We start from the raw sequence: 13,007 nt of genomic DNA, 5'->3' as shown, positions 1-13,007 counted from the left end.
GGGGGACACAGCAAACATGTGGAAGAAGGCGCTCTGGTCAGATGAGACCAAAATGGAACTTTTTGGCCAAAATGCAAAACGCTATGTGTGGCAGAAAACTAACACTGCACATCACTCTGAACACACCATCCCCACTGTCAAATATGGTGGTGGCAGCATCATGCTCTGGGGGTGCTTCTCTTCAGCAGGGACAGGGAAGCTAGTCAGAGTTGATGGGAAGATGGATGAAGCCAAATACAGGACAAACTTGGAAGAAAACCTCTTGGAGACTGCAAAAGACTTGAGACTGGGGTGGAGGTTCACCTTCCAGCAGGACAATGACCCTAAACATAAAACCAAGGCAACAATGGAATGGTTTAAAACAAAACATATCCATGTGTTAGAATGGCCCAGTCAAAGTCCAGATCTAAATCCAATCAAGAATCTGTGGCGGATCTGAAAACTGATGTTCACAAAGGCTGTCCATCTAATCTGACTGAGCTGGAGCTGTTTTGCACAGAAGAATGGGCAAGGATTTCAGTCTCTAGATGTGCAAAGCTGGGAGACATACCCTAAAAGACTGGCAGCTGTAATTGCAGCAAAAGGGGGTTCTACAAAGTATTTACTCAGGGGGCCGAATAATTACGCACACCCCACTTTGCAGTTATTTATTTGTAAAAAATGTTTGGAATGATGTATGACTTTCGATCCACTTCTCACGTGCACACCACTTTGTATTGGTCTTTCACGTGGAATTCCAATAAAATTGATGCATGTTTGTGGCAGTAATGTGACAAAATGTGGAAAACTTCAAGGAGGCTGAATACTTTTGCAACCGACTGTACATACAGGGGCATTTCTCTCAGTTTTCCTTCTGTCCTGTGCAAGAGTTTAGGTCCACTTTAAAGGGAATCGTTCTTAAAGGATTGATGAGGTCTAACGTGTAAAAAAAGTTAAAGCTAATGGGAACCGAAATTAAAAAAAAAAAAGTCAGATACTCACCTAAGGAGAGGGAGGCTCTGGGTCCCATAGAGCATTCCCTCTCCTCTCCCGGTCCCCGCAGTTGCACTGCCGCCCCCCCGTAGCGGTATTCGACTGTTTCGGTCAAATACCGCTGTTCCCCTGCCAAAGGGAGGCTTCAGAAATGCTTCAGAAGCCCGAGACTCCCGAAGACGGGCCGCTCTACACTGCGCACCCGCGCGCACCCTCTATGACGCCTGTCTTTGGGAGGACTCGGCTCCCAAAGACTTCTGAAGTCCCCGCGGCAGGGAAATTGAACGGGGGAGCCAGCGCGGCACCGGGAGAGGAGTGGGAAGGCTCAATAGGACCCAGAGCCTTCCCTCTTAGGTGAGTATCTGAATTTTGTATTTTTTAGGAGGGGTAACAATGGCTTTAAGTACCTGTGTTTATTTTGTATCCACGGAGGACTCCATCTGTGCCCTCTGTTTACTTCCGCCAGCTCCCCCGTTCTGCTCCAGACCCCCCGGATGGCTCCCGACCCACCGCCCGGGTCGGGCTCTTATTCCACATGTGAAATTGCGGCTGCGCAGCTCTAGGGCTCCTCCCGTCGCGCCCTCGCTACAGGCTGTCTCCTGTGCATAGTAAGTAGGGCGTGGGGCATGGATGGCGTCCTCCGTGAATACAGAATACACACATAAGACCTCGTAAGTCCTTTAAAAAAAAGCCAGATTCTTACCTAAGGAGAGGGAATGCTCTGGGTCCTATAGAGCCTTCCCGCTCGTCTCCCAGTCCCCATATTCCAGCACCGGCTCCCCTGTAGCAGTATTCGAACAATTGCGCATACTGCTCTCTCCACCGCTGAAGGGAGGCTTCGGAAGTCGGGCCACTTCATAGAGCGTGAGCGCCCTCTCTCGCGCACTCACACATGTGCAGTATGGAGCTGCCTGTCTTCGGGAGGACTCGGCTTCCGAAGACTTCTAAAGTCCCCAGTGGTGGGGGATTCAATTGGGGGAGCCAGTGCTTAACGAAGAGGACCAGGAGAAGAGAGGGAAGACTCTATAGGACCCATAGCCTTCCCTCTCCTTAGGTACGTATCTGTATCTGGCTTTTTTTTTTTTTAGGATCGAATCCCATTGACTTTAAGCAGTCTGCAAATGGATTATTAGAATCCTGCTGAGGTGGAATTTCGATTGGTCAATTTTCAAGCTGCATAAGATTTCATACAAAATTTGCATCATCCTTCATCAGCTTGGAATTACTTGCATCTTATTGGCCATCCCTACAGGGGATCCTGTGGATATTCAAATAATACATTCCAAATACAATTTTTATGCCAGATGGAAGTATAATAGGGATGAAGTGACCCAGTAGGGAAAAAGAGTGCCCTATGGGGGTTGTCAGCTCAATAGAGGAGGGAAGCCTGTGGATAATCCAGAAGCTTGCCCCATGCTCCTCCACCACGCTGCTCATTCCCCAAAGACTGTCGACAAACCCTAGTTGACAGTTTGCGCATTCGCAGCAGCACATACCTGATTGGGCTTCGCTTTTTCCACTGAAGCTCAAGCAGGTTTTTGCTACTGCGCAAAGGCAGTGCGGCCGCACACCCAAAAGCCTTGAGGGTCTCAGCACTGGAACGAGCTGGCAAAGAAGGATGAGGGAAGTCTCTGGAGGAGGTATACATTTTTTTTTTGCTTTTTAAAGAGACTCTGTAGTAAAAAATAATGCCCCGGGGGGGAGTTACTCACCTCGGGAGGGAGAAGCCTCTATATCCTATCGAGGCTTCCCCATACTCCTCCATCCATTGGTGGTCCCGCTCTGGCCCTCGCAGCACAGCCAACAATTTGTCAGGCTGTGCAATATTTACCTTCTCCAGCTCCAGTGGGTGGCGCTGTTGCAGCTCTCGGCTAAGAAATAGGTGGAAATAGCCGATCCCTGTCGGGTCCATTCCACTGTGCAGGCATTTTGTGCCTCCGCAGTAGAGCGGACCCGACTAGGATTGGCTATTTCCGTCTATTTTTCGAGCCGAGAACCACAACTGCATCTGCGCTGGAGCGGGGAATGTAAATATTTACATGGCCGCCTTTCATGGACCTCTAGTGAGATGAAGGAGGACGGGGGAAGCCTCGATAGGATCCTTCCCCCTCCCGAGGTGAGTGCCCCCCAGCGGCATTTTTAAAAAAAAACAGATTCTTTTTAAGGCCTTTCTCAGACGGGAGGCTGAACTGTGCACTTGCCGAGCAGTTCAGCATCCCGTCTGCCCCCGCCAGTGCCATTCGGGTGCAATTTAAATGCAGACAAATGGGGGAATAGGGGGTAGTAACACCGCCGCAGGTCAAGTGCTGACCTGCGGTGGTGTTACAGGGCAGCAGAGGATCACAACATGTCAAGTATCAGCACGGCTGGGGCCACTCTCAGATCTGACTCCATGGGGGGGGGGGGGGGGGGTCTGTACATAAACAATGTAAGCAGATTTTCTTCTTGATCAAGTTCCCGTTTTACAATATTTTAAAACATTATGCATAGGTAGAGTAATAGTTTAAGCATCACATTTGGCATTCAGCTAACTCCTACAACACTATCGTGAAAAATTGTAAAATGTAAAATATGTGTAAACATATACAAATGAGAAATATGTTTCTCCCAGATTAAAATGAGCCATACATTACTTTTCTCCTATGTTGCTGTCACTTACAGTAGGCTGACTAGGCCATCTCCTCAAGGGGGATTGTCAGCAAGGCTTTTATTCTTTAGAAAGACACTCCTTGAAACGGATTTATATAAAGATGCTAGCCAGCCTCCCTGCTTGCTGCACACTTTTTTGGCAGTTGGACAGAGCAACTGCCATTCACTAACTGCTTCTGTAACTAAACAAAACCCTGAGAATCCCCCATGAAGAGATGGGCTAGTCCAAAACCTGTCGGTTCTGTCAGATTTCAACTACCTACTGTAAGTGAGAGCAACATAGAAGATAAGTAATGTATGGCTCATTTTACTCTGGTAGAAACATACTGCTTATTTGTATCTGTTTACATGTATTTTACATTTTGCAATTTTCGCGATAGTGTTCCTTTAAGAAGTTTCTTTTTAATGCAATCTGTTAAAGAGCCAGCAGCACTTCTTTACAGAACTGGGATTGTAAGGCTTTACGTGTTCTGGATCCAAGTAAATGGATTTGTTTTAGAGTCCATTTCAAAGGCCTAAACCAGGGGTGTCCAAACCTTTGTGCCAAGGGCCATATTGCCTTTCTTAAGAGTGCGAGGGGGCAGACCTAGCTAATTTGAACACAGATTTTACTGATTGCAGTTAGGTACACTTTGACATTTTGTCAAATAAAACAGTGTCTGTTGCTGCTGCTGGCCCAGCGGTAGCCGCTAATCAGTGGCTGTTGCTGCTGCTGGCACAGCGGTAGCCGCTAATCAGTGGCTGTTACTGCTGCTGGCACAGTGGTGGCTGCTAATAAGTGGCTGCTACTGCTGTATCACTGTGGCAGCTGCTAATCAGTGGCTGCTACTGCTGTTACCATAGCGGTGGCTGCTAATCAGTGGCTGTTACTGCTGCTGGCACAGTGGCAGCGGCTAATCAGTGGCTGCTACTGCTGTTAGCATAGTGGTGGCTGCTAATCAGTGACTGTTACTGTTGCTGGCACAGTGGCAGCTGCTAATCAGTGGCTGCTACTGCTACAGTGGTGGCTGAGTGATAACTTATAGGCAAGCAAAGAGGGAGGCAGAGCTGTGATACAAGGTGGTCCCTGTATGTGGTACCACAGCTACAGCCTGCAGGCCACATGGAATTAAGAACTGTAGAGAGCTTCGGGGCCACCAGAAAAAGCGTGTAGGGCCGCATTTGGCTCCCAGGCAAGACTAGGACATGCCTGGCCTAAACAGATATCTGTAGGCTTGGATCACACTTTTTCATTGGCATAACTTGGAGTAGCTGCTGACCCCAGATGGATACACATCGCTGACAGCGAGTGTTTTAGAGGAGCCAGACTCCCGAATTCCTATGCAGAATTTTTTTGCACAGCAGCAAACAGATCTTTGCCTCAGAGCAAACATTGCCTTGACAAAGGGGCCCTACGCGGCTCCGAAACATTGGTCATATTTTTACATGGAACCAATAAAGATTGATTTTGGATGTGCCAGCTTTCTTCCTTGTTGAATAATGCATAGAGGGTGTCATCCCTCTTTTCAGCTGTTGCACTCCCCTTAAAGACTATGGGTTTGATCCATTAGTGAGTGCGAGACAATTCTTCCAATGTAGGAATAGGTATATGCCTGGCCTAAACAGATATCTGTAGGCTTGGATCACACTTTTTCACTGGCATAACTAGGGGTAGCAGCCCCCAAAGCTGCAGGGGGCACACTAAGAGGAGGGGGCGGGAATTTTTCCTTTCTCCCGAACTAGAGCCCCCCCCCCATACTTTCCTAGCTGTGTCAGACCCACAGATCAGTGCAGCGGCAGTGATGATGGGGGTCTACCTCTTTCACCGTCAGTTTGGCATCCTTGCTGTAGCCACTCAGTGTCCTTTGGTCTCTGGCTCTCTGCCTTCCTTTCCTTTGAAACTGAGGCCGAGAGGAAAAAAGAGACCAGATACCCAGTGGCTGCAGTGAGGAACGCTGGAGAGACAGTGGAAGAGGTAAGCCCCGCCACTGCCTCCGCGCTGATTTGTGGGTCTGACACAGGCAGGGTAGCACAGGAGGGGTGCAGGTGGAGAAGGGGAAGGAAGAAGTCCAGGCCCCTCCTCCCTACCAAGCGAAAGGAGTGTTTTCAATGAAGGAAGGGGAGCTCCATGAATGTTTTTCAGGGGGGGGGGGGGGGGGGCTAGAAAGGTAGTTATGTCCCAATATACAGTATAGTGCTAAGAGGCCCCAGACTCAGAGTGCAATTATGGTTCCATGGATAGTGTGCTGTCTAAGTTGTTTACAATTACAGGCAGACCCAGATTTACAACACAGGAGCCTATAGACACAGATTTCCTGGCCGAACTGCAACACAAGTGAGCTGGCTGGCCCAGCTGTTACTTCTCTTTACTTCCCTTGCCCGTCATAGCTACAGGTGTCCCTTAGCATTAGGTAGCCAGAGGTACCCACAGTATTAAGTAGCTAGTGGTGCCACCGACTGAAGGGAGATATCTCATCAGTGCAAGCCCGGATTTACATCACAGGAGCCTATAGGCACAGATTTCCTTTGCACCGCAGGTGTCACTTAACATTAGGTACCCAGAGGTAATCTCAGTATTAAGTATCTAGTGGTGTCCCGACTGAAGGGCGATCTCGTCAGTAGAATGCCGAGAGCAGGGTGTGTAACCTCTCATTTATGCTCTCATCGGGATTCTGCATAGGGAAGAAGGAAGGGAGGCACTATGGGAGGGGAGTGAGCCGCCTTTCCATTATCAGGCGCCTGTAGGCACATGCCTACAGTGCCTTATGGTAAGTCCGGCCCTGCATCAGTGGAATGTTGAGAGCTGGATGAGTAACCTCTCATTTACCCTTTGCTTGGGACTCTGCATAGGGAAGGAGTGAGGGAGGCACTCGGGGAGGTAGACTAGCTGCCTTTCCATCATCAGGTGCCTATAGGCAAGTGCCTACAGTGCCTTACGGTAAATGTTGCCCTGATACCAGGCCATTATATCATTCTTACAAGAAATAACTCCTACACGATACTCCATCAGCAGCTCGGAAGGCTCACACCACTGTGTTGGCTCTGTACCAGAGAAGCTTTTAGACACCCATTTAGACAGAGCAGAAGATCACACAAATCGCATCATGCAGCTGTTATGAAAAGGAAAATATTCAGTTTATCTAGTAACCTAGTCTGCACTATGCTGATTCATTAGTCAGCGCGGCTGACCCACAAATGGGCATGAAAATGTAATTACTGTTCATCATATAGATTATTTGCATCAGTCGCCCAGCATTTGTGACATTTTAAAGCGTTAATCTTTCATTTCGGCTAATTATGAACGCGGCAGCGTCGGAACTGGGAGACGGCGGCACCTGCGATGTGCTGAGCCCAGGAGCCCAGCGCCAGCGTGACTAGGCAATAAATCATGCGGATCATGTTAACATACTCACCCCTAACAAGCAGTTCTGCCTCGTCTGATACACTGTCAGCCGTGGTCTGCACCCTGCAGCCATATCTCCCAGCATGCACCAGAAGAATGTTCCTAATCATTAAGTCTGCCGAGGAGGCTTGCTGCAAAAGAAACGAAAGCTCAGTTTAGCACATTATAAATCTAAATAGATAAGACTGTCATTTGTGCTGCTAAAACACAACAGCAACCAACATTTAAAGGGAACTTGAAGCAAGTAAAATTATTTAAAATAAACACATGGCGTAGCTGCAAATGAATATTACATACTAACTTCACCGTCAGTTCCTCTCAGAAGCTCACCATTTTCTTCTTACAGTGATCCCTTCCAGTTCTGACAAGATTTTGCCAGAACTGAAATATACCAGTTGCTGTCAGTTATATATCAGCAGCTGTCAGTTACAACTGAATGTGCAAGGTAATTGTGAGGAAACGCGGAAAAGCCGCCGCAAGTGCTCAGAGTGAGGCGGCTGTTTCCGCGTCCAACATGGCGGCACAACGAAGCGAAGAAACCGCCGCATGCCGCATGGGCAGAGCAGTGGAGTCCGCGTTGGATGCGGCGGATTGCGTGCATACCAATACTACTGACATTGTGGTTGGACGCGGGGAAGCCGCCGCTTGCTTTGAGAGCAGTGCGGCGGCCCCCGTGCACGAAGCAGCGGATACATTGCAAAACATGTCTGGTGTGGTTGGGACTGCTAGTCCACACAGGTTCAGAAGGACGCGCGCGCGCGCTGAGAGGCAGAGCTTATATGACAGCCAGAGAAGAGTAAGCTGACCAAGCTGGTCAGCTGACATTTTTACCACCTTCCATTGGTCCAGCACTTAGGGGTGGCGCTGGAGAGCGCTATAGTATATATACTGGGTGCTGGTCATTCTCTGGTTGTCTGCCGTTGCGATCACTACGTGGTAGCACTCAGACCTTGTCTGTTTCTGTGTTCTAGCATAGTTTCCAAAGATGTTGATGATCAAGGAGCTCACACCTTAGCATTAGGAATATTGAACTGTATTATTTGTTATGACCTTTTGCCTGCCTGACTATTCCTCTGAACTCTGATTCTGTACCTTGCTATTTCTGAAATCCTGTTGCCAAACTCTGCTTGTTCCTGGACTCTGTATTTGCCTCCTGATTCTGTACCTTGCTATTCTGATACTCCGTTGCCAACCCTGCTTGTTCATTGGATTCCGTATCTGTCTCCTGAATCTGTACCTTATCTGTCTGTGTGTTAACGACCTGGCTTGCCCGACCTTGAGAACTGGCCTTACTGTTAGAGGCAGTTCCCAGACCTGTTAGTGACACCCTCTCACTGGTGTCACTCACGCTCTGTCCTTCCTACCTTCAGCCTAGCCCCTCCTCCGGGAGAGTCTAGGCCAACGGAAGGAACATACTTCTGTGCAGTATTCCTTACTGCTTCTGTACCTTCTCCTGAAGTGCAGTACTCAAAGTATTACTGGTGCACCAACACTCGCATATCTCAGGTGTCCAGAGGTTAGTAGATATATCTGATTATCGGTGATACTGCAGATCATCAATAATCGGGTATATTCTGTATTCTCGGTGATACTGCAGTTCACCGGTAATCAGACCCTCTCTGTGTTACACCGATCAGTACAGTAATATCCATATTTCCCTATGGCTCAAGTGGGTGATATTACAGTTAAACAGTGTACTGAGCAGGAAGCTGTTATAGGGTAATGGCCATTTTTAAAATGGAGGACGGAGAATTCCATTGATTAAAGTGGACAAATGGGACACAGGAGAGGAGAAAGTGATTGAGTAGTAGACTGCATGGGAGGTAAGTATGAACTGTGTATGGTTATTTTGACTTTTTATTTTCAGTTCAGGTTCTCTTTAACCTCCCTGGCGGTAAGCCCGACATCTGCTGCGCAGGAGGATTTCTCAGGCCCTGCTGGGCCGATTTGCATCATTTTTTTTTTGGTACACGCAGTTAGCACTTTGCTAGCTACGTGTACTTCCCGATCGCCGCCGCTCCCTGCCGATTTGCCGCTAACCGCCGCGCCGCCCCTAGACCCCTTGCGCAGCCTGGTCTATCAGCGCCAGGCAGCGCTGAGGGGTGGATCGGGACTCCCGATGACGTCACGACGTCGATGACGATCGTCGCCATGGCGTCGGGGGAAGCCAAACAGGAAATTCCATTCTGAACGGGATTTTCTGTTTGCGCTGATCGCCAGAGGCGATCGGAGGGGGTGGGGGGATGCCGCTGCACTAGGCTAGCTACATGATTAACAAAAAAAAACAAACAAAAAAATCTAAGTGCTGCGCTGCCCCCTGGCGGTTTTAATAGACCGCCAGGGAGGTTAAAGGGCATTTCTAGTCAAACTGCTAAATGCTCAACAAAGCCATATGCAATTCACTTTTTCTCCTAGGTGATATTTTCACAACTTGTAAATTAAATGCCTTTTAACCCCTCGAGGACCATAGGCTTACACCCACCAAGTGACCAGGCCAATTTTTTACAATTCAGCACACTGCAGCTTCAACAGCTCATTGCACAGCCATACAACTTAGCACACAAATCAATTTGCCCTCCTTTTTTGCCACCAACAGAGCTTTCTGTTGGTGGCATCTGATTACTGCTGTGATCTGTATTTTTTTTTTTATTAATTTTATTGTTATTGTTAATAAATACATCTATTTTCTTTAAATTATTCCTTCCACCCTCTTCCCAGGGAGCCAATCATCATGATCTCCTCTCGTTGGCAATAGCCTCTGTGAGGGATAGTCCTGGCACGCTGATCACAGAGCTCCGTGTCTCTGCAGGGAGTGATCGCACATGCCCGCGCTCGTTTCCTGCTAATTATCGCCCACCGCTCTTGATGCCGATTGGCGTTAGGCGGTCCTGGGGGAGCCACTCTGCAGCCGCCCATTACAGCTACGTTAGGTTGATTTCAAAGTGACAGGTTTTTTTCCTACCTGCCTGTCCCTAGAAACACCCATGCTGCACTAAATCGGGCCTAATATAAATAGGTCAGTGTCTTATATACATTTTTGCACCAAAAGATGTGCTGTGGCTTATTTTCAGGGGATGTCTTATATTTCAGTTACTGTGCTGTGTGTCCTGCTAACTTCCCCACTGTGACACCTTTTCCTCTGCTGCATCCACCTCTTGTTTGCCACCTTTTTCCCCTCTGTACCTTTAGTGTCCCCTGGTGTCCCCCTCTGCACCTGTATCCTCCTCTATCCCCTGTCCTCCTGTGCCCCATGTCTACTTGCCCGCAAGACTATGGGCTCCAGTAATAACACAAGTTTCCATATTTTTCTTACTGCCACTAGAGTTTACTTTCAGGGTAGGGAAAATATTTCGAGTATGCTCAAAATTCCTACTAGGGCTGACTTTCAGGGGATGTCTTAATTTCGGGGAAAGAGGGTAGATACAGCAGTAGATTTGTACAGTTAAAAGTTGTGTTAGGTGTATCTACATACATTTTAACATATTATTATTAATAATAATCATTTTTAAAGTACCAGCATATTCAGTGGCACTGTACAAAGTAAGAAAGAAACATGGGGTACACATGGTATACACCACATGGTATACAGATTGGTATACACCAATATACAAAATACAGAATCGATACAAAGTACAGAATTGGTAATTCTGTAACATGATGAATAAAATGTATAACAATTCCAAGACACAAAAGGGTGAGAGAGCCCTGCCCTTGTGAGCTTACAATCTAAAGGAATAGGGGAGGAACAAGAGTTGAGGTAGTATACAATAATCATACCTAGAGGCAGTGTGTTTTTTAGAATATCTAGTAGGAGTGCAACTCGGCCTTAGGTCAAAGGGGGAATGGCCTGAGGTAGAGCATATGCTTGTCGGAAAAAGTTTTGAGATAGCGTTTAAAGGATACCCGAAGTGACATGTGATATGATGAGATAGACATGTGTATGTACATTGCCTAGCACACAAATAACTATGCTGTGTTCCTTTTTTTTCTTTCTCTGCCTGAAAGAGTTAAATATCAGGTACGTAAGTGGCTGACTCAGTCCTGACTCAGACAGGAAGTGACTACAGTGTGACTCTCACTGATATGAAATTCCCCGGTTTATCTCTTTCTTGCTCTCAGAAGCCATTTTCTGCTAGGAAAGTGTTTTATAGTTGGAATTTCTTATCAGTGAGGGTCACACTGTAGTCACTTCCTGTCTGAGTCAGGACTGAGTCAGCCACTTACATACCTGATTCCAGCACTGACCCTAAAGTCAGAGTTGGGATCTACCATGCAGCGACCTCAGGGAGGCATAAAAAATTAAGGGTCTATAAAAAAGCAACAACTCTGCTCTCTGTACCAATTATTGCATGTGCCTACCACAAAGATAAGGAATTATACAAACTTCATAATTTGTATGTAGACCCTCCCTACTCAATTCATTCCCTCCTCCCTTCACCAGAGCTCTTTTTTCTTTGCACACCGTCAGCAGCGCTAATACGCCATATCCCAACCAAACAATTGGCTTCATCAGCACCCTTCTATTGTTGGGAAGATAGTTGCATCACAGTTTGCTTATTTTTATTGGCATTTAAAGGATCTTTATGCCATAAAAAGAGAGGGAGAGAAAAAAAAGAAAACAATGACACCCACACTAGACAACACTAAAGGCCCATACACACAACGTACAAATGATAGCTATGAGCAGCGACAAACAGACAAGAGGCATCAACTGATTAATGGCAGCTACAATTCGTGCTCGCGACAGTTGTACACATGCGACAACAGAAAGGGCGAAAACACGCCGGAAGTTGTCCGTGACAGATAGAGCCGACAACCGGATGTCTGTTGAGAGAGACTCTACTGTCTGCAGAAGACTTCCATACACACGTACGGACAATGACAGACTTCGCAACGGTTCACACTACAGAACCTGGCCGCAAGCGATTCACCAGTTCAGTCGCTCGGACATGGATGTGTCTGCAGACTGTCGTTTGCTGTGTCCACATGAACGAACTAACGCGTGAACCGTAACTCAACATGTGTCTGTACAGACATTTGTACACCATGTGTATGGGCCTTAGATACAAACCTCTTGCAAACCACTTACAGCACATGCCCCCATATTGTCCAGACACACTTAGGACCTCTCCTACCTTTCTCTCCCCTCCTCTTGTCATCATTACCATAACGTGTATACCCTCTGTTCCCATTATTAAACTCTACATCAAGGAGAGAAAAAAAATCTGTTTCCTAGCAATCCACTTTGTAGCACCAGACATCTCCACCCCTCCAACACCCTATTACTCACAAAGTTTGAGATCTCCCCCTCCACTCCCCAAGCGAAAAAGGTTCCAAACCTTTCCATTTTTCTGATAATAAGCTTCCTAACTATACATACCCCCATATCCACCAATAACCCTTGTAGAAGGCCCCTTCCAATTTTTACTGTATCCCAAATACCAAAAATTGCTGATATGGCATCAAAGGCCACCCCTGGGATCAAATTAAAGGAAAATAATCTCTCCGCCTCCTTCCAGAAAAAGATCTCCGCCTCCTTCCAAAACAATATGTATCTCAGTCTGCAGCAGTGTTCTAATGACTGCATGTACAGAGTTATAGGAAAAGTCGACACAGGTTGAAACACTTGTAGACCGCCCCTTTTAGTCAATCAGCCCTCAGGATATATGATATAATTATCACACACACAGGAAAGTGACCTTATAGTGTCTGTTTAAGGACACAGTGGGGGGTGAGAGCAATCGGTGTGTTATCCCTGGTACACACCATGCAATTTCTTGTCAGACTGAAGTATCGAATTGCTAGTTTCCAAAAGGTCCTATCTGATTTCTGATCATTTTTCTGATCGATTTTGTATAGAAGTGATCGGAAAATCGACTAGGAAAATGATCGGAAATCATATTGGACTTGTCAGAAATTATCGTTTTGACCTGTCGATCTGACAGGAAATTGCATGGTGTGTACCAGGCATTACACATGTCTGCGTGCACAGCTATTTGTGTAC

At 47.0% G+C, this 13,007-nt stretch overlaps 1 protein-coding gene across 2 annotated transcripts in view; it reads right to left on the bottom strand.

Annotated features, from left to right (window-relative positions):
* Positions 1-13,007, bottom strand: part of CNTN5 (contactin 5) — a 1,437,092-nt gene that overhangs the window by 155,619 nt on the left and 1,268,466 nt on the right. For both annotated transcript variants that reach the window (XM_068266844.1, XM_068266845.1), the window contains exon 17: positions 7,014-7,134. In XM_068266844.1, coding sequence (XP_068122945.1) covers positions 7,014-7,134 — 121 coding nt within the window. The remainder of the gene's footprint in view (positions 1-7,013; positions 7,135-13,007) is intronic.

This window comes from Hyperolius riggenbachi, chromosome 2, assembly GCF_040937935.1.
Source record: "Hyperolius riggenbachi isolate aHypRig1 chromosome 2, aHypRig1.pri, whole genome shotgun sequence".
Classification (NCBI taxonomy): Eukaryota; Metazoa; Chordata; class Amphibia; order Anura; family Hyperoliidae; genus Hyperolius; species Hyperolius riggenbachi.
Note: the sequence above shows the minus strand (reverse complement) of the source record. Positions and strands in the feature narration are given on the sequence as shown.